General features: G+C 39.8%; 1 protein-coding gene and 2 non-coding genes across 11 annotated transcripts in view; all 3 read left to right on the top strand.

The window, feature by feature from the left end:
- CEP295 (centrosomal protein 295) overlaps window positions 1-23,286 on the top strand; it is a 69,055-nt gene that overhangs the window by 39,642 nt on the left and 6,127 nt on the right. For all 9 annotated transcript variants that reach the window (XM_030794653.1, XM_030794645.1, XM_030794648.1 and 6 more), the window contains 7 exons: window positions 1,254-1,431; window positions 1,570-1,713; window positions 5,010-5,162; window positions 19,935-20,029; window positions 20,591-20,687; window positions 21,687-21,935; window positions 22,866-23,005. In XM_030794653.1, coding sequence (XP_030650513.1) covers window positions 1,254-1,431; window positions 1,570-1,713; window positions 5,010-5,162; window positions 19,935-20,029; window positions 20,591-20,687; window positions 21,687-21,935; window positions 22,866-23,005 — 1,056 coding nt within the window. The remainder of the gene's footprint in view (window positions 1-1,253; window positions 1,432-1,569; window positions 1,714-5,009; window positions 5,163-19,934; window positions 20,030-20,590; window positions 20,688-21,686; window positions 21,936-22,865; window positions 23,006-23,286) is intronic.
- On the top strand, window positions 20,159-20,238 carry LOC115830553. The gene has a single exon (XR_004026103.1). It is a non-coding gene; the product is annotated as a small nucleolar RNA U2-19 (small nucleolar RNA).
- Window positions 20,434-20,503, top strand: LOC115830552. The gene has a single exon (XR_004026102.1). It is a non-coding gene; the product is annotated as a small nucleolar RNA U2-30 (small nucleolar RNA).

The following is a 23,286-nucleotide window of genomic DNA, read 5'->3' as shown; positions in this document are numbered from 1 at the left end:
CCCTGTCTCTACAAAAAGTACAAAAATTAGCCAGGCATGGTAGCATGTACCTCTAGTCCTAGCAACTCTGGAGGCTTAGGTGGGAGGATGACTTGAGCCCAGGAGGTTGAGACTGCAGTGAGCTGTATTATGCCACTATACTCCAGCCAGGGCGATGAGGGAGACCCTATCTCAAAAAAAAAAATAAATGGAAGGCTACTTCCTAAATTTATTATTTAGTCTAAATAGAATTCTACAAATCCTTTGATGTCAAGAAGAAGGTTGAGTTGGGTTCAGGAAGAGTTAACGTCTAGAGATTTACTGGTCATTTAAAGGAAAAGTAATGGCAAAAGAAAAGCAGAGGGAAATACTCAAATATAATCTCTTATGGAAAGATGCAATGGAGGCTAAGTTTTTGTTTGTTTTTTGTTTGTTTGTTTGTTTTTGAGACGGAGTCTTGCTCTGTCACCAGGCTGGAGTGTAGTGGCGTCATCTCGGCTCACTGCAACCTCTGATTCCCTGGTTCAAGCGATTCTCCTGCTTCAGCCTCCCGGGTAGCTGGGATTACAGGCATGCACCACCATGCCCAGCTAATTTTTGTATTTTTTGTAGAGACAGGGTTTTGCCATGTTGCCCAGGCTGGTCTCAATATCCTGAAATCATGATCTGCCTACCTTGGCCTCCCAAAGTGCTGGGATTACAGGCGTGAGCCACTGCACCTGGCTGTAGGCTAAGTTTTTAAGTCCAAGGCTGTGAATGGCTGTTTTTTTTTTTTTTCTTTGAGACAAAATCTTGCTCTGTTGCCCACGCTGCAGGCTGGAGTGCAATGGCACAATCTTGGCTCACTGCAACCTCTGCCTCCCAGGTTCAAGTGATTCTCCTGCCTCAGCCTCCTAAGTGGCTGGGATTACAGGCATGCTCTACCACGCCCAGCCAATTTTTCTATTTTTAGTAGAGACGGGGTTTCACCATGTTGGCCAGGCTGGTCTTGAACTCCTGACTTCAGGTGTCCTGCCCACTTTGGCTTCCCAAAGTGCTGGGATTACAGGCGTGAGCCACCGTGCCCGACCGAATGGTTGTATTTTCAATGGAAACATTATCCTTTTGGCATTAGAAGCATATCTTATTTTTTATATATAGATAAAACTGTGTGATTGATGGAACTATTTATTTGGTTGACGTTCTAATTTAAGGAGGGAGATATAAGTCTAATGAATAATCCTTCACACGATCCCCCAACTTGTGTTTCCCCACCCTCATCTCGACTTTTTCAGATAAGTAAGCCCACAGTTGAAAATGATTTAAAAACCCAGAAGATGGGGCAGCTCAGAGAGTGGTTTCCTAATACACAAGACCTAGCAGGAAATGATCAAGAAAATATTAGGCATGCAGATAGGAACAACTCTGATGATAATCATTTGGCCTCAGAAGATACTAGTGCCAAGCAAAGTGGTAAGATAATTGTGTTTGATTGTAATTATTTCACTGATTATTCCTTGTTTTCCTCCCCTGTAGCTTGCTAGTTGAAGAAAAGTTAGAAGTATGTTAATAGATTTTGTATTGTATCCAACTTTGTCATTGACTTAATAGGTGAGCATCTGGAAAAAGATCTGGGGAGAAGATCCTCAAAGCCACCTGTAGCAAAAGCCAGATGTGGTTTGGACTTAAACCAGCATGAACTTAGTGCTATACAAGAAGTAGAGTCACCAGCAAGTGGCAGAACTTCTATCCCAGGTAAATAGATGCTTTGATAAAACAAGATTTTTAAATAATTTGCCAGTTTTCTTTTTCTTTTTTTATTATACTTTAGGTTTTAGGGTACATGTGCACAATGTGCAGGTTTGTTACATATGTATCCATGTGCCATGTTGATTTCCTGCACCCATTAACTCGTCATTTAGCATTAGGTATATCTCCTAATACTGTCCCTCCCCCCTCCCCCCACCCCACAACAGTCCCGGGAGTGTGATGTTCCCCTTCCTGTGTCCATGAGTTCTCATTGTTCAATTCCCACCTATGAGTGAGAACATGCGTTGTTTGGTTTTGTTTTGTTTTGAGACGGAGTCTTGCTCTGTTGCACAGGCTGGAGTGCAGTGGTGCAATCTCAGCTCACTGCTAGCTCCGCCTCCCAGGTTCACGCCATTCTCCTGCCTCAGCCTCCCCAGTAGCTGGGACTAGAGGCGCCCGCCTCCATGCCTGGCTAATTTTTTTGTATTTTTAGTAGAGACGGGGTTTCACCGTGTTCGCCAGGATGGTCTTGATCTCCTGAACTTGTGATCTGCCGCCTCAGCCTCCCAAAGTGCTGGGATTATAGTCGTGAGCCACTGCGCCCGGCCCCATCTCTGTAATTCTTAATAAATAGTCTTATGTGAATTTCATAATTGTTTTTAGAATTCAGATTCACTAAATAATTTTCTCAAATTTATCAAAATTATTTTTAAAGGGGAAAATTAGCTTTGTCAATAGGTACTTAGAAGTTGTATCCTTCTTAGTATAGTAGTTGAAAAAAAAAGCTGTAATGTTAATATTAACTGTTTTGATCTTCAGCTATAAAATAATGTACCTGTGTTTCTGAGCATTTGAAAGAATTAAGGGAGGTATGCCAGGTGCAGTGACTCACCTGTAATCCCAGCACTTTGGGAGGCTGAGATGGGAGGATAGAGACCAGCCTGGTGTGACACAGGGAAACCCCATCTGGTGGCGCTTGCCTGTAGTGTTCAGCTACTTGGGAGGCTGAGGTGGGAGGCTCACTTGAGCCCAGGGGGTTGAGACTGCAGTGGTTTCTTTTAAGTCTAAGAGTAACTCTAAATAAGTCAGGAGCCCTAGGTAGGTGAACTAAAATCCCTACCAAAACCCCTGGTAGGTGAACTACCAGGCCCTCATGATCTTTCTCTTCCTCCCTTCAAGACTTAGTAAGTGTCATTTGTTTGGTAAACTTATTCAGATTTCCTTCACATGAAGTCTTGGTCTCATCATAGCCTTTACCATACTTCTTAGTGTAATACTTCTATCATCATATTACATGCAAGTAATTTAAAAAGGGAAATAGCACTCAAAGGTATAACACAAAACAGCAGTTCTTCCTGCCCCCTACACACCGTTTAATACCACTTACCAGAGGCAGTTACTTTTCAAGTATTTTAAGTATTTCTTCTTGTATATCTTCAACTTCCATAGTTGCAGTGGGTTTAAGCAAAAATTAAGCTAAATTATCATTATGGTGATACATAGACCTTTTTCGCTGCTAAGTCCATTAGTATGTTATTATATTTTATTTTTCTAAACTTTTTTTCGTGTAGTAAATTCTTATTTAATTTGCTTAAAGTTTTTAGAGTGTCTGTCTTTCGACTCTACTACTTCAGTTAAATACCTCTCAATATAATGTAGTTTGCACTATTTTCTCTTTTTGTGGAACACCTTTTAGTTGGAAGTTGTATGGGCCATGCTATGCATTCTTAACAAGGGTGTTTTTTCCCCCAAAGGGATAAAAATTGGTTCTTGGGGAGGTGAAAAAAAACTTTTACTATTTATATGTACAAAGCACAAATATGCATAAACAGATATACAGTATATTTGTGGTTATTAAAACTGAATGGGGGTAGAGGCAATTTGAAAAGGAAAAGTCTAAAAAGACTCCTTAAGGGATGATAAAAATAAGGTTGAGAAATACTGATCTATATTGATCTTTCCATTTTTTCTTCTCTTTCTTTTTCTTTGGGTTTTGTTTTCTGGGCTAATTTTCTTAATTTTGTGTTCTGACTTTTCTTTTGAACTTTTGATGATCAAATTGTAGTTTCTAAAAGGTTACTCTTTTTCTCTGATTATTTTCCTTTTTTATAGCATCCTGCTTTGTTTCATGGATGCAGAATATTGTCTACTTTAAATATTTATAGTGGATTTTTTGGTTTGGGTTTTTATATTTTTGAGTTCTTTCATTTTTTCATTGTCTCTGTCTTATACTTTAGAACCTTTCCTCTAATATCTTCATATTTGAACGGGATGCTAAAAGGCCAGTTGGAGCTTCTCTCGAGGTGAGGGGCCATATGTGCTGTTGGACTTTATTGGAAAAAGTATGGCTTTGTAGTGAGGATGTTCACTGTAGTATCTGTAGTTCCCTTCCTTGAGAGAAGTTTAGTTTCTTCAAAGAAATACCTTCTAAGCTTGATACAAGCCTGGCTGTTGATATTATTGAGCCAGACCTAGGAGATCTGGATTGAGGATGCAGACTTTATTTTAACACCCTCTGATTTCCTTATGGCATTCTGTCACCCCCCTCCACTCTTGCCTCCTTTCTGTGCCTGATCCCCAGGACTCCAGAGTGTATCAGATTCGGTTTCTCCAGAGAATAAACCTTTAGTTTCCTCTGGGGATGATGTTGATGGACAGGGATCTCAGGAGAGGGATATAACTCTTCCAAGTACACAGTCTTAAACGTTCTGTTTTTAGTTTCCTGCTGCATGTATTCCTTTTGTAGTGGTGCCTAGCGCCGTTAATTCCCAATTTTTGGGGGGATGCTTTATCAAAATATAACCTTCAAAGAGGTGCACAAATCATGTTTGTTTCAGTGGTTAATCACTGTAATAACCACACCCATGTAAACACCACCAGGTCAAGAAGTGGAACATTAGAGAACCCAGTAAACACTTCTCTTTTACCTTCCCAATTATCATCCCCTCTCTTCTAAACCATATATTGATTCTTATACCACAAATTAGTTGTGGTTATTTTTGAACTTTATATATAAATTATGAATGCATGTTATAATGGCTGGTAAATTCTCCATGAATTTTCTTTGGATTAGTCAATACTGAGACATAATCTGATGTGATGAGGTAGCAGCATCATTAAAAGCTTAGTAAAATTAAATACAAATAACAGAAAAGCTTGACTGTGAAAGATAAGGAATTATTTTCTTGCTATATACAGTAAGTCTTTAAGAGTTTAGATTTCTACCCATAATCTAAATTGGCACTTTAGTTCTAGCTATTAATAGTTCCAGAAACTGAAGTGGAAATATTTTTTTCCCCCAGGTAAACCAGGTATTTATCAAGACAGAGACCCCCTGAGAGTCTCAGTAAGCCGAGAACAAAGTTTCTTTGGGAGCCCACTGGCCCGTGATCCGTTTAGTTGTCTTCAGCCAGTTGGCCAAGAGAATGTCTGTGGTGATAACTCTGATGAAGCAGGTGAGAAATAAATGGAAAGTGGAATTGTGTGCACAAGGATATGTGGACAAAAGATATTTATTATTTTGTTATTTGTAATGGTGAAAAATGGTAAATAACGTTAGTTACTGCTGTTAATGGAATCGTTATGATGCACTCTTACTATATTGTTCTATGCAGTTGTTAAATGAGTAATTTTGCTTTTAAATTGTTTTATTAAATACCAGTAAGAAGTTTATCAAGGTATGAGTTTTATACAGTTGGCAGCATCCATAAATTTTATGTTTAAGCCTATTTGTAACAATCCATATCTAATTGAATACTATTAATTATTTTAAAAATTCTATCTGTGGGCATTCTAAATAAGCCGTTTTATGTTTATTTTTAAATATTTGGAAAATAAAGATAATTACAAGGAAAAATATTTAAATCACTTAATCCTAACACCCAAAGACAGCCAATGTTAATCTTCTCACTTCTGAATTTATATATGTATATATAGCACAGGGTATTTTATATATAATTTGTGTACTGATCCTACAAAGCATAGTTGTACTATTTTATTAGTTGTAAGGCATCTTGTAAGAAGTTACATTTTGGCTGGGTGTGGTGGCTCACACCTGTAATCCCAGCACTTTGGGAGGCCAAGGCTGGTGGATCATGAGGTCAGGAGATTGAGATCATCCTGGCTAACACCATGAAACCCTGTCTCTACTAAAAATACAAAAAATTGGCCGGGTATAGTGGTGGGCGCGTGTAGTCCCAGCAAGGCAGGAGAATGGCGTGAACCCGGGAGGTAGAGCTTGCAGTGAGCCGAGATCGAGCCACTGCACTCCAGCCTGGGCGACAGAGCAAGACTCCGTCTCAAAAAAAAAAAAAAAAAAAGAAGTTACAGTTTTTAGCCAGATTTATTTTTATTTTAGCACTACATCTACTAAGATAATTGATTTTAGTTGAGTAGAATGAGAGATGAAGGAAAGGGATATTCTTTTGAGGGTTTATAAAAAATTTGACTTTAACATCTCCTCTTTAAGTTGTGGATTAAAATAACTATAAAGGATATAATTTTCAGTGAACTATAATTTTTGACATTTTAAAAAATTATTTTTTTTAATTTCTAATTTTTATGGCTACATAGTAGGTGTATCTGTGGGGTATATGGGATAGTTTGATACTGGTATACAATGTGTAATATTCACATCATGGTAAATGGGGTATCCATTACTTCAAGCATTTATACTTTATTACAAACAATTCAGTTATAGTTTTAGTTATTGCAAAATGTACAATGAAATTATTCACTATGGTCACCCTGTTTTGCTATCAAATACTAGATTTTATTCTATCTAACTGCTTATTTGTGCCCATTAACCATCCCCACTCCCCCAACGACCCCCAACTACGCTTCCCAGCCTCCAATAACCATTGTTCTACTCTCTGTCTCCGTTGAGTTCAGTTGTCTTAATTTTGAGTTCCCACAAATAAGTGAGAACATGTGAAGTTTGTCTTTCTGTGCCTGGCTTATTTCACTTAACATAATAACCTCCAGTTCCATCCATGTTATTGCAAATGACATGATCTTGTTCCTTTTTATGGCTGAATTGTACTCCATTGTGATAATGTGCCACATTTTTTTTATCCATTTGTTTGTTGATGGACACTTAGGTTGCTTCCAAATCTTGGCTATTGTGAACAGTGCTGCAGTCAATACTGATTTCCTTTCTTTCGGGTATATACCTAGCAGCAGGATTGCCAAATCATATGGTAGCAATATTTTTAGTTTTTTGAGGAACTTCCAAACTGCTCTTCATAGTGGTTGTACTGATTTACATTCCCACCAGTGGTGTTCCCTTCTCACCACATCTTTGCAAAACATTCATTATTACCTGTCTTAGATAAAAGCCATTTTAACTGGACTGGGAGGATGTGTCAAAGTAGTTTTGATTAGCATTTCTGTAGTGATCATTGGTGTTGATTGAGCACCTTTTCATATGCCCGTTTGCCATTTGTATTTCTTCTGAGAAATGTCTGTTCAGATTTTTTGCCCATTTTTTAATCAGGTAATTAGATTTTTTCCTACAGAGTTGTTTGAGCTCCTTATATATTCTGGTTATGAATCCCTTGTCAGATGGGTAATTACAAACATTTTCTCCCATCCTATTGGTCGTCTCTTCACTTTATTGATTGTTTCATTTGCTGTGCAAAAGCTTTTTAATTTGATGTGATTCCATTTGTCCATTTTTGCTTTGGTTTCCTGTGCTTGTGGGGTATTGCTCAAGAAATCCTTTGCCCAGACCAGTGACCTAGAGGGTTTCCCCAATGTTTTCTTTTAGTAGTTTCAAATTTGAGGTCTTAGATTTAAATCTTTAATCCATTTTGGTTTGATTTTTGTATATGGTGAGGGATAGGGGTCTAGTTTTATTCTTCCATATGTGGATATCCAGTTTTCCCCGCACCATTTACTGAAGAGACTCTCATTCCCCCATGTATGTTCTTAGCACCTTTCTCAAAACTGAGTACACAGTAAATGTATGAAATTGTTCCTGGGTTCTCTATTCTGTTCCATTGATCTGTGTGTGTCTATTTTTAGGCTAGTACCATGCTGTTTTGATTACTGTTGCTCTGTAGTATAATTTGAAGTTAGGTATATTCCTCCAGTTTTGTTCTTTTTTGCGCAGGATAGCTTTGGCTATTCTGGGTCTTTTGTGGTTCCATATAAATTTTTAAGATTTTTTTTCTATTTCTGTGAAGAATGTCATTGGTATTTTGATAGGGATTGCATTGAATCTGCAGATTGCTTTGGGTATTATGGACATTTTAATAATATTGAGATTCTTCCAATCCAGGAACATGGAATATCTTTCCATTTTTTGTGTGTCCTCTTTAATTTCTTCCATCAATCTTTTACAGTTTTCATTGTAGAAATCTTTCACTTCTTTGCTTAATTCCTAGGTATTTAATTTTCTTTGTAGCTGTTGTAAATGGGATTACTTTCTTGATTTCTTTTTCAGGTGATTTGCTTTTGGCATATAGAAATGCTAGTGGTTTTTGTATGTTGATTTTGTATCCTGAAACTGTACTGAATTTATCATGTATAGTAGTTTTCTTGTGGAGTCTTTAGGTTTTTTCCAGATATAAGCTCGTATCATCTGCAAACAAGAATAATTTGACTTCTTCCTTTCCAACTTGGATGCTCTTTATTTCCTTGTCTTATGTGATTGCTGTAGCTAGGACTTCCAGTACCATTAATATTTTGAGTAACAGTGGTGAAAGTGGGCATCCTTGTGTTTCAGATCTTAGAGGAAAGGCTTTCAGGTTTTTCCCCATTTGGTATGATACTAGCTGTGGGTCTGTCATATATGGCGTTTACTGTGTTATGTTCCTTCTGTACCCAGTTTTTTAAGGTTTTTATCATGAAGGAATGTTGAATTTTATCAAATGCTTTTCCAGCATCAATTGAAATGATCATGTCGTTTTTGTCCTTCATTCTGTTGATAGGATGTATCACATTGTTTGTTTTGCATACATTGAACCATCCTTGCATCCCTGGGATAAATTCTACTTGGTCATAATGAATGATCTTTTTAATGTGTTGTTGAATACGATTTGCTAGTATTTTATTGAGGATTTTTGCATCGGTATTCATCAGAGATACTGACTTGTAAATTTTATTTTACTGGGTCTTTGGTTTTGGGATTAGGGCAATACTGGCCTTGTGGAATGAGTTTGGAAGTTATTTCTTCCTCTTCTGTTTTTCAGAATAGTTTGAGTGGGATTGGTATTAGTTTGCCTTTAAGTGTTCGGTAAAATTCAGCAGTGAAGCGATAGTGTCCTGAGCTTTTGTTTGCTGGGAGACTTTATTTCAGCTTTGATCTCATTACTTGTTATTGGTCTACTTAGGTTTTGGATTTCTTCATGGTTCAACCTTAATAGATTGTATGTGTCTAGGAATTTATTCATTTCTTCTGGTTTTCCAATTTTGGCCTATAGTTGCTAATAGTAGTCTCTAATGATCCTTTAAATTTCTGCAGTATCTGTTGTAATGTCTCCTTTTTCATTTCTGATTTTATTTGTTTGGATCTTTTTTTTGTAATTAGTCTGGCTAAAGATTTGTCAATTTTTAAAATCTTCTTCATAAAACCAATTTTTGGTTTCTTGATCTTTTGCATTATTTTATTCATTTCCCTTTCGTTTATTTCTCCTCTGATCTTTATTATTTCTTTTTTTCCACCAACCGTAGGTTTGATTTGCTCTTGCTTTCTTAGTTTTTTAAGATGCATTTTTAGGTTGTTCATTTGAAGTTTTTCTTCTTTTTTTATGTAGATACTTAAATAGCTACAAACTTCACTCTTAGTACTGCTTTTGCTGTATTTCATAAGTTTAGGTATGTTGTGTCTCCATTATTTGTTTCAAGAAATTTTCAGTTTCTTTATTAGTCTCTTCACTGACCCACTGGTCATTCAGAAGCATACTGTTTAACTTCCATGTGTTTGTATAGTTTCCAAAATTTATCTTGTTACTGATTTCTAGTTTTATTCCACTGTGGTCAGAGAAGATAAGTGTTATTATTTCAGTTTTGTTTTTGTTTGGAGACAGAGTCTAGCTCTGTCATCCAGGCTGGAGTGCAGTGGCATGATCTTGGCCCACTGCAGCCTCCACCTCCTGGGCTCAAGCAATTCTTCTGCCTCAGCCTCCCGAATAGCTGGACTGCAGGCATGTGCCACCATGCTTAGCTAATTTTTGTATTTTTAGTATAGATGGAATTTCACCATATTGGCCAGGCTGGTCTCAAACTCCTGACCGCCCAGGAACAAGTGATCCACCCACCTCAGCCTCCCAAAGTGCTGGGATTACAGGTGTGAGCCACCACCCCTGGGCTATTTGAGTCTTTTTTTTAATGTTTTAAGCCTTGTTTTGTGGCCTAACATGTGGTCTGTCTCTGACAATGATCCATGTGCTGAGAAGAATATGTATTCTGTAGCCATTGGATGAAATGTTCTGTAAGTATCTATTAGATCCATTTGGTCTATGGTGAAGATTAAGTCCAATGTTTCTTTGTTGATTTTCTGTCTGGAAGATCTGTCCAATGCTGAAAGTGGGATGTTGAGGTCTCCAGCTATTATTTTATTGGGGTCTAACTATCTCTTTTGCTGTAATAATATTTGCCTTATATATCTGGATGCTCCAGTGTTGGGTGCATATATGTTTATAATTTTTTTTTTTTTTTGGGACGGAGTCTTGCTCTGTTGCCCATGCTGGAGTGCAGTGGCGCAGTCTCGGCTCACTGCAAGCTCCGCCTCCCAGGTTCACGCCATTCTCCTGCCTCAGCCTCTCCGAGTAGCTGGGACTACAGGCACCCGCCACTACGCCCAGCTAATTTTTTTTTTTTTTTTTTTTGTATTTTTAGTAGAGACGGAGTTTCACTGTGGTCTCGATCTCCTGACCTCGTGATCCACCCGCCTTGGCCTCCCAAAGTGCTGGGATTACAAGCGTGAGCCACCGTGCCCGGCCTATAATTGTTATATCCTCTTGCTGAATTAACCCCTTATCATTATATAATGACCTGCTTTTTCTCTTTCTATAGTTTTTGTCTTGAAATCTGTTTTTTTTTGTTTTTGTTTTTTTGTTTTGTTTTGTTTTGTTTTGTTTTGTTTTGTTTTGTTTTGTTTTAAGACAGTCTCACTCTGTCGCCTAGGCTGGAGTTTAGAGTACGGTGGTAGGATCTTGGCTCACTGCAGCCTCCGCCTCCTGGGTTCAAGCGATTCTCCTGCTTCAGCCTCCCGAGTAGCTTGGATTACAGGCATGCGCCACCATACCTGGCTAATTTTTGTATTTTTAGTAGAGACGGGGTTTCACCATGTTGGCCAGGCTGGTGTCAAACTCCTGACCTCAGGTGATCCACCTACCTAGACCTCTCAAAATGCTAGGATTACAGGCATAAGCCACCACACCTGGCCAAAGTCTATTTTTTCTGATATAAGTATAGCTACTCTTGCTGTTTTTTGGTTTCCATTTGCATCTTTTTCCATGTTTTTGTTTTCAGTCTGTTTCTTTATAGGTGAAGTGTATTTCTTGTAGGTAACAGATCATTGGATCTTGTTTTTTTATCCATTCAGCCACACTATGTCTTTTGCTTGGAGAGTTTAGTCCATTTACATTGAATGTTATTATTGATAAGTAATGATTTACTCTTGTCATTTTGTTATTTGTTTTCTGGTTATTTTGTGGTCTTCTCTTCCTACTTTTCTTTCTTATGTTTTTTGTTGTTGTTGTTGTTGTTGTTGTTGTTGTTGTTGTTTTAATGAAGGTGATTTTCTCTGGTGGTATGTTTTGATTTCTTGCTTTTTATTTTTTGTGTATCTGTTGTATGTTTTTAAATTTGAGGTTACCCTGAGGCTTGCAGATAATATCTTATAACCCATTATTTAAAACTGATGACAACTTAACAATGATTGCATAAACAAGCAAAGAGAAAACTAATAAAAGCCCTGTACTTCAACTTTGTGTCCCTGCTGTTCAACTTTTTGTTGTTTCTATTTATGTCTTATTGTACTGTCTATGTCTTGAAAAGTTGTACTATTATTTTTGATCTGTTCATCTTTTTGTCTTTCTGTTCTAAGTATGAGTAGTTTACACAAAAGAAAGTTTTATAATATTCTGTGTATTTCTGTGTACTTACTATTACCAGTGATTTTTGTACCTTCAGATCATTTTTTATTGCATACTAATGTTGTTTTCTTTCCAGTTGAAGAACTCCCTTGATTATCCCTTGTAGGACAGGTCTGGTTTTGATTAAATTCCTCAGCTTTTGTCTAGGAAAGTCTTTGTTTCTCCTTTACTTTTGAAGGATATTTTTGCCAGATAAACTATTCTAGGGTAAAAGTTTTTTTCCTTCCACACTTGTAATGTGTCATGCCACTCTCCTGGCCTGTAAGATTTCCACTGAAAAGTCTGCTGCCAGATGTATTGGAGCTCCATTGTATATTATTTGTTTATTTTTTTCTTGCTGCTTTTAGGAGTCTTTCTTTATCCTTCACCTTTTGGAATTTGATTATTAAATGCCTTGAGGTAGTCTTCTTTGGGTTAAATCTGCTTGGTGTTCTCTATTCCTCTTGTACTTGAATATTGATATTTTTCGCTAGGTTTGGGAAGTTCTCTGTTATTATCCCTTTGAACAAACTCTATCCCTGTCTCTCTGCTTTCTCTTTAAGGCCAATAACTCGTAGATTTACCCTTTTAAAGCTATTTTCTAGATCTTGTAGGTGTGCTTCATTCTTTATAATTATCTTATTTTTTGTCTCCTCTGCATTTTCAAATAACCTGTCTTCAAGTTCACTAATTCATTCTTGTGCGTGATCAGTTCTACTATTAAGAGAGTGATCCATTCTTCAGTATGTCGATTGCATTTTTCAGCTTCAGAATTTCTGCTCGATTCTTTGTAACTATTTCACTGTCTTCATTTTATTTATCTGATAGGATTCTGAATTCCTTCTCTGTGTTATCTTGAGTTTCTTTGTTTCCTCAAAACAGCTACCTTTGAATTCTCTGTCTGAAATGTCACATATCTGTGTCTCAGGGATTGGCCCCTGGTCCCTTACTTAGTTTGATGAAGTCATGTTTTCCTGTATGGTCTTGATGCTTGTGGATGTTCATTGGTACCAGGGCATTAAAGAGTTAGGTATTTCTTTTCTTTTTTTGAGACGGAGTCTTGTTCTGTTGCCAGGCTGGAGTGCAGTGGCATGATCTCAGCTCACTGCAACTTCTGCCTCCTAGGTTCAGATGATTCTCCTGCCTCAGCCACCCAAATAGCTGGGACTACAGGCGCGTGCCACCTCTCCCAGATAATTTTTGTATTTTTAGTAGAGACGGGGTTTCACCATGTTGGCCAGGATGGTCTCGATCTCTTGACCTCATGTTCCCCCCGCCTCGGCCTCCCAAAGTGCTGGGATTACAGGCATGAGCCACCATGCCCTGCCAAGAGTTAGGTATTTCTTACAGTCTTTGCAGTCTGGGTTTGCTTGTACCCATCCTTTTTGAGACAGCTTTCTGAGTATTCCAAGGGACTTCAGTGTTGTGATCTAAGTTTTTGGTCACTGCAGCCATGTCTTCATTAAGGGGATACCCCAAGCTCAGTAACACTGTAGTTCTTGCAGACTCATAGAGGTACTGACTTCGTGGTCTTGGATAAGATCCAGAAGAATTCTCTGGACTACCCAGCAGAGACTCTTATTCTTTACCTTCCTGTCTCCCAAACAAATAGAGTTTCTCTCTCTCTCTCTCTCTCTCTCTCTCTCTCTCTCTCTCTCTCTCTCTCTCTCTGTGCTGAGCTGCCTGGAGCTGGGGGAAGGGATGACACAAGCACCCCTGTGGCCATCACCTCTGGGACTGTGCTGTGTCAGACCTGAGCCAGCACAGTACTGGGTCTTGCCCCAGGCCCACTGTAACCACTACCTGCCTACCATCTTTGTTCATTCAAGGCCCTAGGGCTCTACAGTCAGCAGGTGGTTAAGCCAGCTAGTCTTATGTCCTTCCCTTCAGGGCGGCAAGTGGCCCTGGGCAAATCCAGAAATGTTGTCCGGGAGCCAGTGCCTGAAATCGGAATCTTTAGAACTCTACCGGGTACTCTACTGTGGCTAAGCAGGCACCAAAATCACAAACAGTCCTTTCCACTCTTCCCTCCCCTTCCCTAGGCAAAGAAGTCTCTCCTCTTGTCCACCACCACCACAGGCCTATGGAGAGTACTGTCATGGTACCACTGATAATCACTTAAGGCCCAGTGGCTCTTCAGTTAGCTTGTTGTGAATGCTGCCAGGCATGGGACTTCCTTCAGGGCAGTGGGCTTCCTCCTTCCTGACCCAGGGTAGGTTCAGAGATGCCATCCAAGAGCCAAGGCCTGGAATCCCCAAGATCCCACTTGGTGCTATTCCCCACTGTGGCCAAGCTGGTACCTAAGCTGCAAGGCAAAGTCCCCTTTATTCTTCCTCTGCTTTTCTCAAGCAGAAGGGGTCTCTTCTCATAGCCATCACAGCTATGAATATGCTGGGTCACACATGAAGCCATCATGTCTCAGAGTCTCACCTAAGGCCCATGGCATATACTACCTGGCTACCACTGCTGGGACCCAAGGGCTCTTTAGTCAGCAGGTGACAAATCCTGCCAGGACTGGGTCCTTCCCTTCAAGGCAGCAGGTTCTCTTCTAGCCCAGGATGTGTCCATAAATGTCATCCAACAGCTAGGTCCTAGTATGGGGACCTCATAAATCCACCCAGTGCCTTATTATTCTGTGACTGAGTGGCTATTCAATTTGCAAAACAAAGTCCTCTTTATTCTTCCCCTTCTCTCCTCAAGCAGAAGGAAGGGGTCTCTTCTGGAGCTGTGAGCTGTGCTGCCTGGGATTAGGGGAGGGATGGCACAAGCACTCCCTTCGCCACCCTATCTGGTTTTCACTAGGTTGTGTGACCCCTCCAAGTCTACAGGCTCTGAGCCCAGCACAGCACTAGGACTTGCCTAGGAGTTGCAGTCCTTGTGGCCTAAACAGCCTTTCAAGTTTATTTAGGACTCCAGAGCACTAAATTTAGCCCGCAGTGACAAGACTTGCCAAAACTCAACTTCCAACTGCTAGAGTGGGTACTTCCCCTCTGGCTAGGGCTGGTCTCAATGCTCCCATCATGGGCATTGGGTGAGTTCTACCTGGTGCTGGCCGCACTGAGTTCCAATGCAAAGTCCCAGAATGGCTGAGCTCTCCTTCCCCCAAGTATACAGATTCTCTCTCCGCACCATGTGGCCACTGCCTGGAGATGAGGGAAGGGTGGTGTTGGCATTTCAAGACTGTCTTTGCTATCCTCTTCAGTGCCTCTGTCAGTGATATGAAGTTAAAACCAGGTACTGTGATTGCTCACCTGATTTTTGGTTCGTATGAAGGTACTTTTTTATATAGTTGCTGTTGTGGAATCAGGAGGATCAGAGAGAGACCTTGGGGTGTATACAGGAGGATATCTTTATTATTGAGTGCACTGAGACCCAGCAGACTCAACATTCAAAGACTGGGCGCAGAACAAAGACAGTACTTGGCTTTTATACACACTTCACAAAAGGGGGTGGGCTAGCTTGAAGCAAGCTTACAGTGGTGTGAAAGCAGGGATACAGAGGCAGGACAAAGACAGTTAATCGAATTGAAACAAGTTCATAACTCAGGATTGCACAAGACCATCGCTATGCAACCCAGATGTCCATTATCTAGATTTTGCTCTAAAGAGCCTTGCACTGGTTTATCTCATAACCTTCGCTATGGTGCCTAGACAGCTGTAGTTCAGGCCTGCTTAGGCTTCTCATGACCTTCGTTGTACTTCTTAGATAAAACAGAATACTCGAAGTTACTAGTTACGGAGAACAAGAATCTATAAACTCATACCACAAAACAAAGGAAAATTTGTTTTTCTTCTCCCTATGTTGAGGGAGTGCTGGGAGTGTCTACAGAGCACATTAGATAGTATTATTAAGACTTTTCCTGGGTCTGGGCTGTGCCTGTTGCTGCCTCTGGGACAAGTCAGCCTAATACAGGAAAGCTTATTTCTCTTTCTTTTTAATTTTATTTTTCTTTAATCTCCCGCCTAAGTTGCCAACTTTGAAGTTCCTGTGGTGAGGACAGTTGATGGAAGTTTCTATTCATCTCTCTTGCTTCGCCCCTCCCTGCTGCATCACTCTTTTTTATTTACACAGTGGATATTTGCATTTTCTTTTTATTCTATTTGTTGATATCCTCTAGCTAAAGACCACGAGGAACACACCTATAGTTGAACAAAGCTGAGTGTCTGACCTGTTGCAATGAGGGGGAATGCGTACCACAGGCAACCACGAGGCATCTCAGTAAATGGCTACTTAGAAAGGACTTACAGGATTTGGGCTTGTTTTAGGGGATTAGGAGAAGGGTTCAAGGAAACAGGGCTTTTTGGTTATTAGTATTGGATGTTGTCAGGAAGCAGGAGTAATTCTGTTTCAGTACCTGAAAAGTTTTTATTTAGGAGGTGGTATGAATGGAAGTGAAGCTAAAGTTGTAACTGGTAAAACAGCAGCAGTTACTCCTGTTAGCCAGGATGAGGGAATGCTTGGTCATTCTTGTGGTTTAGATAATATTCATGGTTTTGTCTGTGTTCAGATGTGGTTACAAGGGGTCTCATTTTTTTTTTCTTTATCATGGTCACAGAGTGGCCATTTCTGAGCTTGGCATTCCATGGAATTGTTGATGTTTAACAGAACACCAGGGCCTACCTGATAGTGCCAGGTCAGCTCCTGGATACCAGAGACGGCTTTTCTCTTTCTCAGAATCATTCCCAGATTCAGATTGTTTCAATTTTATTTTATTCTATTTTGAGACGGGGTCTTGCTCTGTCACCTAGGCTAGAGTGCAGTGGCGCAACCACAGCTCATTGCTGCCTTGACCTCCTAGGCTCAATTGATCCTCCCACCTCAACCTCCCAAGTAGCTAGGACTACAGGCATGCACCACCCCACCTGGCTAATTTTGTAATTTTTTGTAGAGACAAGGTCTCACTGTGTTGTCCAGACTGGTCTTGAACTCCTAGGCTTGATCAGTCCTCTCACCTTGGCCTCCCAAAGTGTTGGGATTATAGGCGTGAGCCACCACGCCTGGCCCAGATTGTTTCTATTTTAGAAAGGTCTGTCTTGTTACTACTATTCCATTGTTTCTGCCCCACACCTTAATTTAATAGATTTTTAAGATGGAGCCACTAACTGCAAGCTTGGTACTGTCTGCCTTTGTAGGAAAACAGGAAATGGTGCCTTCCTGCATGGCATAAAAAGGTAGCAGTAAGGTGTTCCTTTCATTATGTCACTTCCCCTTTTTAGGAACTGTTATCAGTGAACCACATCCCAAATGATGACAGTTATTTCTCTTCCAGCTTTCAGAGACCTATCCACTGAATCTTTGAACATCTTCATTGGCTCTGATCTTGCTCCTTTCTCTCACTTTTATTTTTCACTTCTTACTACTACGCAAATGCTGCCTTATTTATTCATACCTCCACTGAGGGAGTCTTCTAGGTATATTACAGATAACAGTAAATAATTGTAATTATTATTATTGAATTGAACAACCCAGATTAACTTCTCATTTCCCAATTAGCTTTTAAAATGAGCTGTTAAGAATAGAAGAAAAAATAAAAACTCACTATAAAATTTCACTAGCCAACTGGCCGACAGAGCAAGACCCTGTCATCCAAAAAATATATTGTATTTAAAGACAAATGTCAGCCAGGCGCGGTGGTTCATGCCTGTAATCCCAGCACTTAGGGAGGCCGAGGTGGGCGGATCACAAGGTCAGGAGTTCAAGACCAGCCTGGCCAATATGGTGAAACCCCGTCTCTACTAAAAATACAAAAATTAGCCAGGCTTGGTGGTGCACACCTGTAGTCCCAGCTACTCGGGAGGCTGAGGCAGAAGAATCTCTTGAACCCGGGAGGCGGAGGTTGCAGTGAGCCAAGATCGTGCCTCTGCATTCCAGCCTGGGTGACAGAATGAGACTCTGTCTCAAAAAAAATAGACAAAGATTTGCTATTAGCTTTGTTTCTACTTCATTAACCATAATATATATTATTTTATGAATAAATATCTGTACTTACATATAGATAGATGGGTACGTGTGTGGGGGGGGGGGGTTTATTTTTATTTTTTTATTTTTATTTTTTCCTGTTTTGTTTTGTTTTGTTTCAAGGCACGGTTGTTCACACTGTTGCCCAGGCTGGAGTGTGGTGGTGCTATTATAGCTCATTCAAAATCCAAAATCCTGGGTTCAAACCATCCACCTGCCTCAGCCTCCGAGGTAGGTAGGACTACAGGAGCATGCCACCATGCCCAGCTAATTTTTTATTTTTTTGTAGAGATGAGGTCTCGCTAGGTTGCACAGACTGGTCTGAAACTACCGGCCTTAAGCAATCCTCCCACCTCAACCTCCTGAGTTGCTGAGACTAGAGGGGTGAGCCACCATGCCTGCCTGTTTGTTTACTAGGTCTACATTTGAAAAATAATTCTCCTGGTCCGAATGTAATGAGTTATCTCAATTGATTATTTACAGACAGTTACAGATCGAACTCTTTGTTCTGTTCTTTTCCCTTTTCTCACTACTACACTTGACTAGTCTTAAAAAAAATAATAAAATTAATAATTAATAATTATTACATAAACATTTAAGAAATATACCTTTAATGTGCATACCTTCTAATATCATTGAGATTATGAAGCAGAATTTTGTTTATATTCAGTAAAGCAGTTTTAATTGTATTTTTCAGAGCCATAGACTACATACAATATGTCTTGGTGAGCTTTCTCACAAGTGTCAGTTCGTCACTTGGAATAAGAAGGAAAATAAGCTCAGAATACATGAGTTGTTAATATGAGACAGAAAGTATAATTTTAATGTTTTAATATATCAAATATAATTAGGAATGATAATTCATCATAAAAGTAATATATGCTCATTGTGAATTTAGAAAGCTGTAAAAAAAAGGCTGGGCATAGTGGCTCATGCCTATAATCCCAGCTACTCAGGAGGCTAAGGCAGGAGGATCACTTCAGGCTAACAGTTCAAGACCAGCCTGGGAAACATAACAAGACTCTGTCTCGCCAGGCATGGTGGCTCACACCTGTAATCCCAGCACTTTGGGAGGCCGAGGCGGGCAGATCACCTGAGGTCAGGAGTTCGAGACCAGCATGGTGGCCAACATGGTGAATCTCCATCTCAACTAAAAATAGAAAAATTAGCCAAGCATGGTGGTGTGTGCCTGTAATCCCAGCTACTCGGGAGGCTGAGGCAGGGAGAATTGCTTGAACCTGGGAGGTGGAGGTTGCACTGAGCCAAGATTGCGCCACTGCACTCCAGCCTGGGTGACAGAGTGAGAGTCTGCCCCCCGAAAAAAAAAAGCCTTTTTTTTTACAGCTTTAAAAAAAAAAAAGACTGTCTCTAAAAAAATGAAATAAAATAATAGAAGGCAGTAAAAGGTACAGTACAAGTAAAAATTACTCCTTGTGCTACCATTCATAAACAACCACTGGCTACATTTTGTGGTTTTTTGAGACAGGGTCTGGCTCTGTTGCAGAGGCTGGAGTGCAGTGGCACATTCTCAGTTCATTACAACCTCCACCTCCCAGGCTCAAGCAAGCCACCCTCCCACCTCAGTCTCCTGAGTAGCTGGGACTACAGGTGCCTGCCACCGCGCCGGGCTAACTTTTGTAACTTTTGTAATTTTCGTAGAGATGCGGTTTCACTGTTGCCTAGGCTGGTCTTGAACTCCTGCACTCAAGCGATCCACCAGCCTCAGCCTCCCAAAGTGCTGGGATTACAGGTGTAAGCCACCACACCTGACCCTGGTGTTTTCTTTATTGTCTCTTTTATATGCATGTTTTCCCATCTTTAGGACCATACTGTGTTTATGATTTAATATTCTTGCTTTTCCACTTAAAATAGTGACAAAAGCATTTCTCATCACACTGGTTCTTTTCTAGCTTTTAGACCTAATATTCAAATTTCTTAAAGCATTTTATTCATAAAATAACAATAGCTACAGTTTTCCAGGAAAAAGTATATTGTGCTGACTAGTGAATGTTTTTAACAAATAAGGTGAATTTTTTCTTTGATCTAAGACAAGACAATTTTAAGAAGCAAAATGAGAAAGTAGATTGTAGGAAAGCAGGGAATGGTGTCCTGTGGTGCTAAGAATTTGATTTGTCTTATCCCAACTATATTTTTCTCCCATCTTGAGTTCCAAAATCAATTTTTCAGTTAAGGTAAAGGAATCTGTTGCTGAAAATCATGCAGTGTTAAGTTATGCTGTGGAGGAAGAACATACATATTTGGCTGTGAAGCCAGATGATAAGGTTAGTAATGTCTTAATGTTCACTCAATTTTTAGAGCTGTTTGGCTTCATATTCTCTTTTGTTTAGTTTACAGAAGCTGTGTTATAACATTGAAGTCAGTGTCTCTGAGATCTGCTTTTACCTGAAGTCGATCAATGATGAAACTAGCCAAATCTGAGCATCAGAAGGCTTTCCAGTCTACCTGATGCATGATCTCTATAGTTGTGAGAAGCAAAACTATAAAACAATGTAAAACCATAAGGGCATATGTCTGGGGTGTGTGTGTGTGTGTGTGTGTGTGTGTGTGTATGTGTGTATGTGGGTTTGTGTGTCTGTGTGTGTGTATAAAGATAACAGCTGTAGGAATGAATGAGATTGGGGGTCAGGGGGTGCGTATGTATGTCTATGAAAGCCTAATCATTTCTGGGCAATGATGAAAAGGTTTTACTACTGATCTTTGTAACTATGAAGGATTCTACACTTGACCTGAGCTCAGAAATGACAGCTGCTGGGGTTGGTGATTTGGGGTTTTCTTACATACTACTTGCTACATTGTGGTCTGATATTCCCCTTAATTTCTAGGCTAAAACACTTTCTCATGAGCCATTATCTTCAGTAACCATTTCCACTGGGAGCCTTTTAAGTTATGAAAACACAGATTTGAGCCTTACAGATCCAGGTAATAAGGTCAAAATGTTTATAAATAAGTTGAAAGACCAGCACCAGTTGAGTTGCAATACAGTGATGGAAGGAAGCATTGGTTTTTCATAATACACCATGGGGAACTGTTTCTCTAAATCTCAAAAGTAAAGTATGGCCTGGCGTGGTGCCTCACTCCTGTAATCCCAGCAGCACCTTGAGGTGGGAGGATCGCTTGAGCCCAGAAGTTTGAGACCATCCTGGGCAACATGGTAGAACCCCATTGCTACAAAAAACACAAAAGTTAGCCAGGTGTGGTGGTATGTGCCTGAAGTCCCAGCTACTCAGGAGGCTGAGGTGAGAGGATCGCTTGAGCCTGGGAGGTCAAGGCTGCAATGAGCCACAATCGTGCCACTGCACTCCAGCCTGAGCAACATAGTGAAACCGTCTCAAAAATAAAAAGTAAAATATTCACACCCAGCAAAACATTGGAGCCTGTGGTGTTCTAAACATTACTGGAAGTAACAAAGATGCTCTGTGGATCCCCAGCAACGCTTTTGAGAAGCAGTTGCTAATACATTTTTCCATTCAGTGGAAACCTATCCAAGCAAATTTCATGGTTGCACTGATCTCTTAGCAATATGTATTACCATGCCTCTCCACTAAAATATGTCTGTAAGGAAGTACCCAGTACAGTATGTCTGTAAGGAATATTCCATTAAAAGGAATATAGTGTCACTGTCATTACATTTTTTTTCTTTTGAGACAGAGTCTTGCTCTGTCGCCAGGCTGGAGTGCAATGGTGCAATCTCGGCTCTCCTACCTCAGCCTCCCGAGTAGCTGGGACTACAGGTGTGTGCCACCACACCCAGCTGATTTTTGTATTTTTAGTAGAGACGGGGTTTCACCATGTTGGTGAGATGGTCTCCATCTCTTGACCTCGTGACCCACCCACCTCAGCCTCCCAAAGTGCTGGTATTACAGGAGTGAGCCATCACGCCCGGCCTATTTACATATTTTCATTAAACTCAATTTTCAGAGTCGTTTTCAGAGCACATGGATGATGGCAAGCAAGAATCTACCACTGGTAAAGAAGAGGAAACAAATATTATAAGTTCCATAGTTCCTTCAACAGAAGATATTTATCAGCGGCAGAACTCTTCAGACTTTCATAAATCTCTGTTGCCTATAGTGGATGAAACTACATGTGGTCACACACACTTTCAGCAAATGATAGACAAGTACATTAATGAAGCAAATTTGATACCTGAAAAAACAGATTCTCAGGGTAAAATTATTTTAGAGCAATATTTTTATGTAAATTAAGTTTTAAATTTTCACCTTTCATCATTTTTAATTTTATGCAGTGATTGTTTGAGCTTCATGTTCTTATGGCCTGCTACAACACCATTATACCACAGAAAATATTGAGGGCATTTAGTGAGAAAGGGGACCTGGAACCAATTAGACTCACTGAGGCACATGTACAGGAGATTAATTAGCAAATCTTCCTTTACCATTGCAGAGTTAGCTATTACGGCTGAGGCAGTATTACTGATAAATAAGAGCAGGAGCTCAGAAATCAGACAGTTCTGGATTTGAGTCATAGCCTGACCATTTCCTAGCTGTAAAACCATGGGCAAGTTACTTTTTCACCTTTTATAAAAGAGGAATGTTAGAGATTAAAGGAGACAGTGCACATAAAGCACAATGTCTGGCCCATAGTAACACTGAATACAGTGAGCCTTTTTCCTTTTTTAAGCGTATACTGAAGCAGTGGTTACATATGTCCTATTGATCCTAATTAGCCTCATAAGGTTGTAGAAATGGAAATTTGTATTTGTCAAAAGTTTGTTCATACCTGTAATCGTAGCACTTTGGGAGGCCAAGGCAGGAGGACTGTTTGAGCCCAAGATTTCAAGACCAGCCTGGGACACACTGAGACCCCATCTCTATTTAAAAAAAAAATTAAATTAAATTTCTCTAAAAATAAAACTTAAGTTTTGGTCACTGAGAGGATCCATATTTTGGACCTTTGAAATAATCATGATAGGACTTAACTTTAAAGCATCTGCTGATCATGGGGGAAAAACTGAAGTTTTTGTTACACTGGAGTTACCTGAAAATAAGCGTTTATGAATATGTTCTTAATACTCCTTTTCTGGTGTTTACCTTAAAAATAAATTTATGGTTTTTTTTCCCTCAAAAATTCCAACAGTTGACCTTGACTTTCCAGAATTGGAACACATTTTTCCTAATTTGCATCATCAGCTGTTTAAACCCTTAGAACCACATCCAGATTTTGACTTATCATCATCATCCTCTGGGATTTCTCCAGACAACAGAGACTTTTACCAGGTATATTAAAGTAGATGTCCCATTGCAGTGAATATCTAAAAATAGTTTTAAGCCATTTCTTCTACTGGAACAAAAGTTCTTCTAAACCTTAACCTAGAATCACATGGAAAGCCAGGCACAGTGGCTCACACCTGTAATCCCAGCACTTTTGAGAGCCCAAGGCGGGCAGATCACTTGAGGCCAAGAGTTTGAGACTAGCCTGGCCAACATGGCAAAACCCTGTCTCTACTAAAAATACAAAAATTAGCCAGGTGTGGTGGTGCATACCTGTAGTCCCAGCT

This window comes from Nomascus leucogenys, chromosome 15 (genome assembly GCF_006542625.1).
Source record: "Nomascus leucogenys isolate Asia chromosome 15, Asia_NLE_v1, whole genome shotgun sequence".
NCBI lineage: Eukaryota > Metazoa > Chordata > Mammalia > Primates > Hylobatidae > Nomascus > Nomascus leucogenys.
The sequence above is the reverse complement of the archived record's forward strand: the minus strand, read 5'-3'. Positions and strand labels throughout refer to the sequence as shown.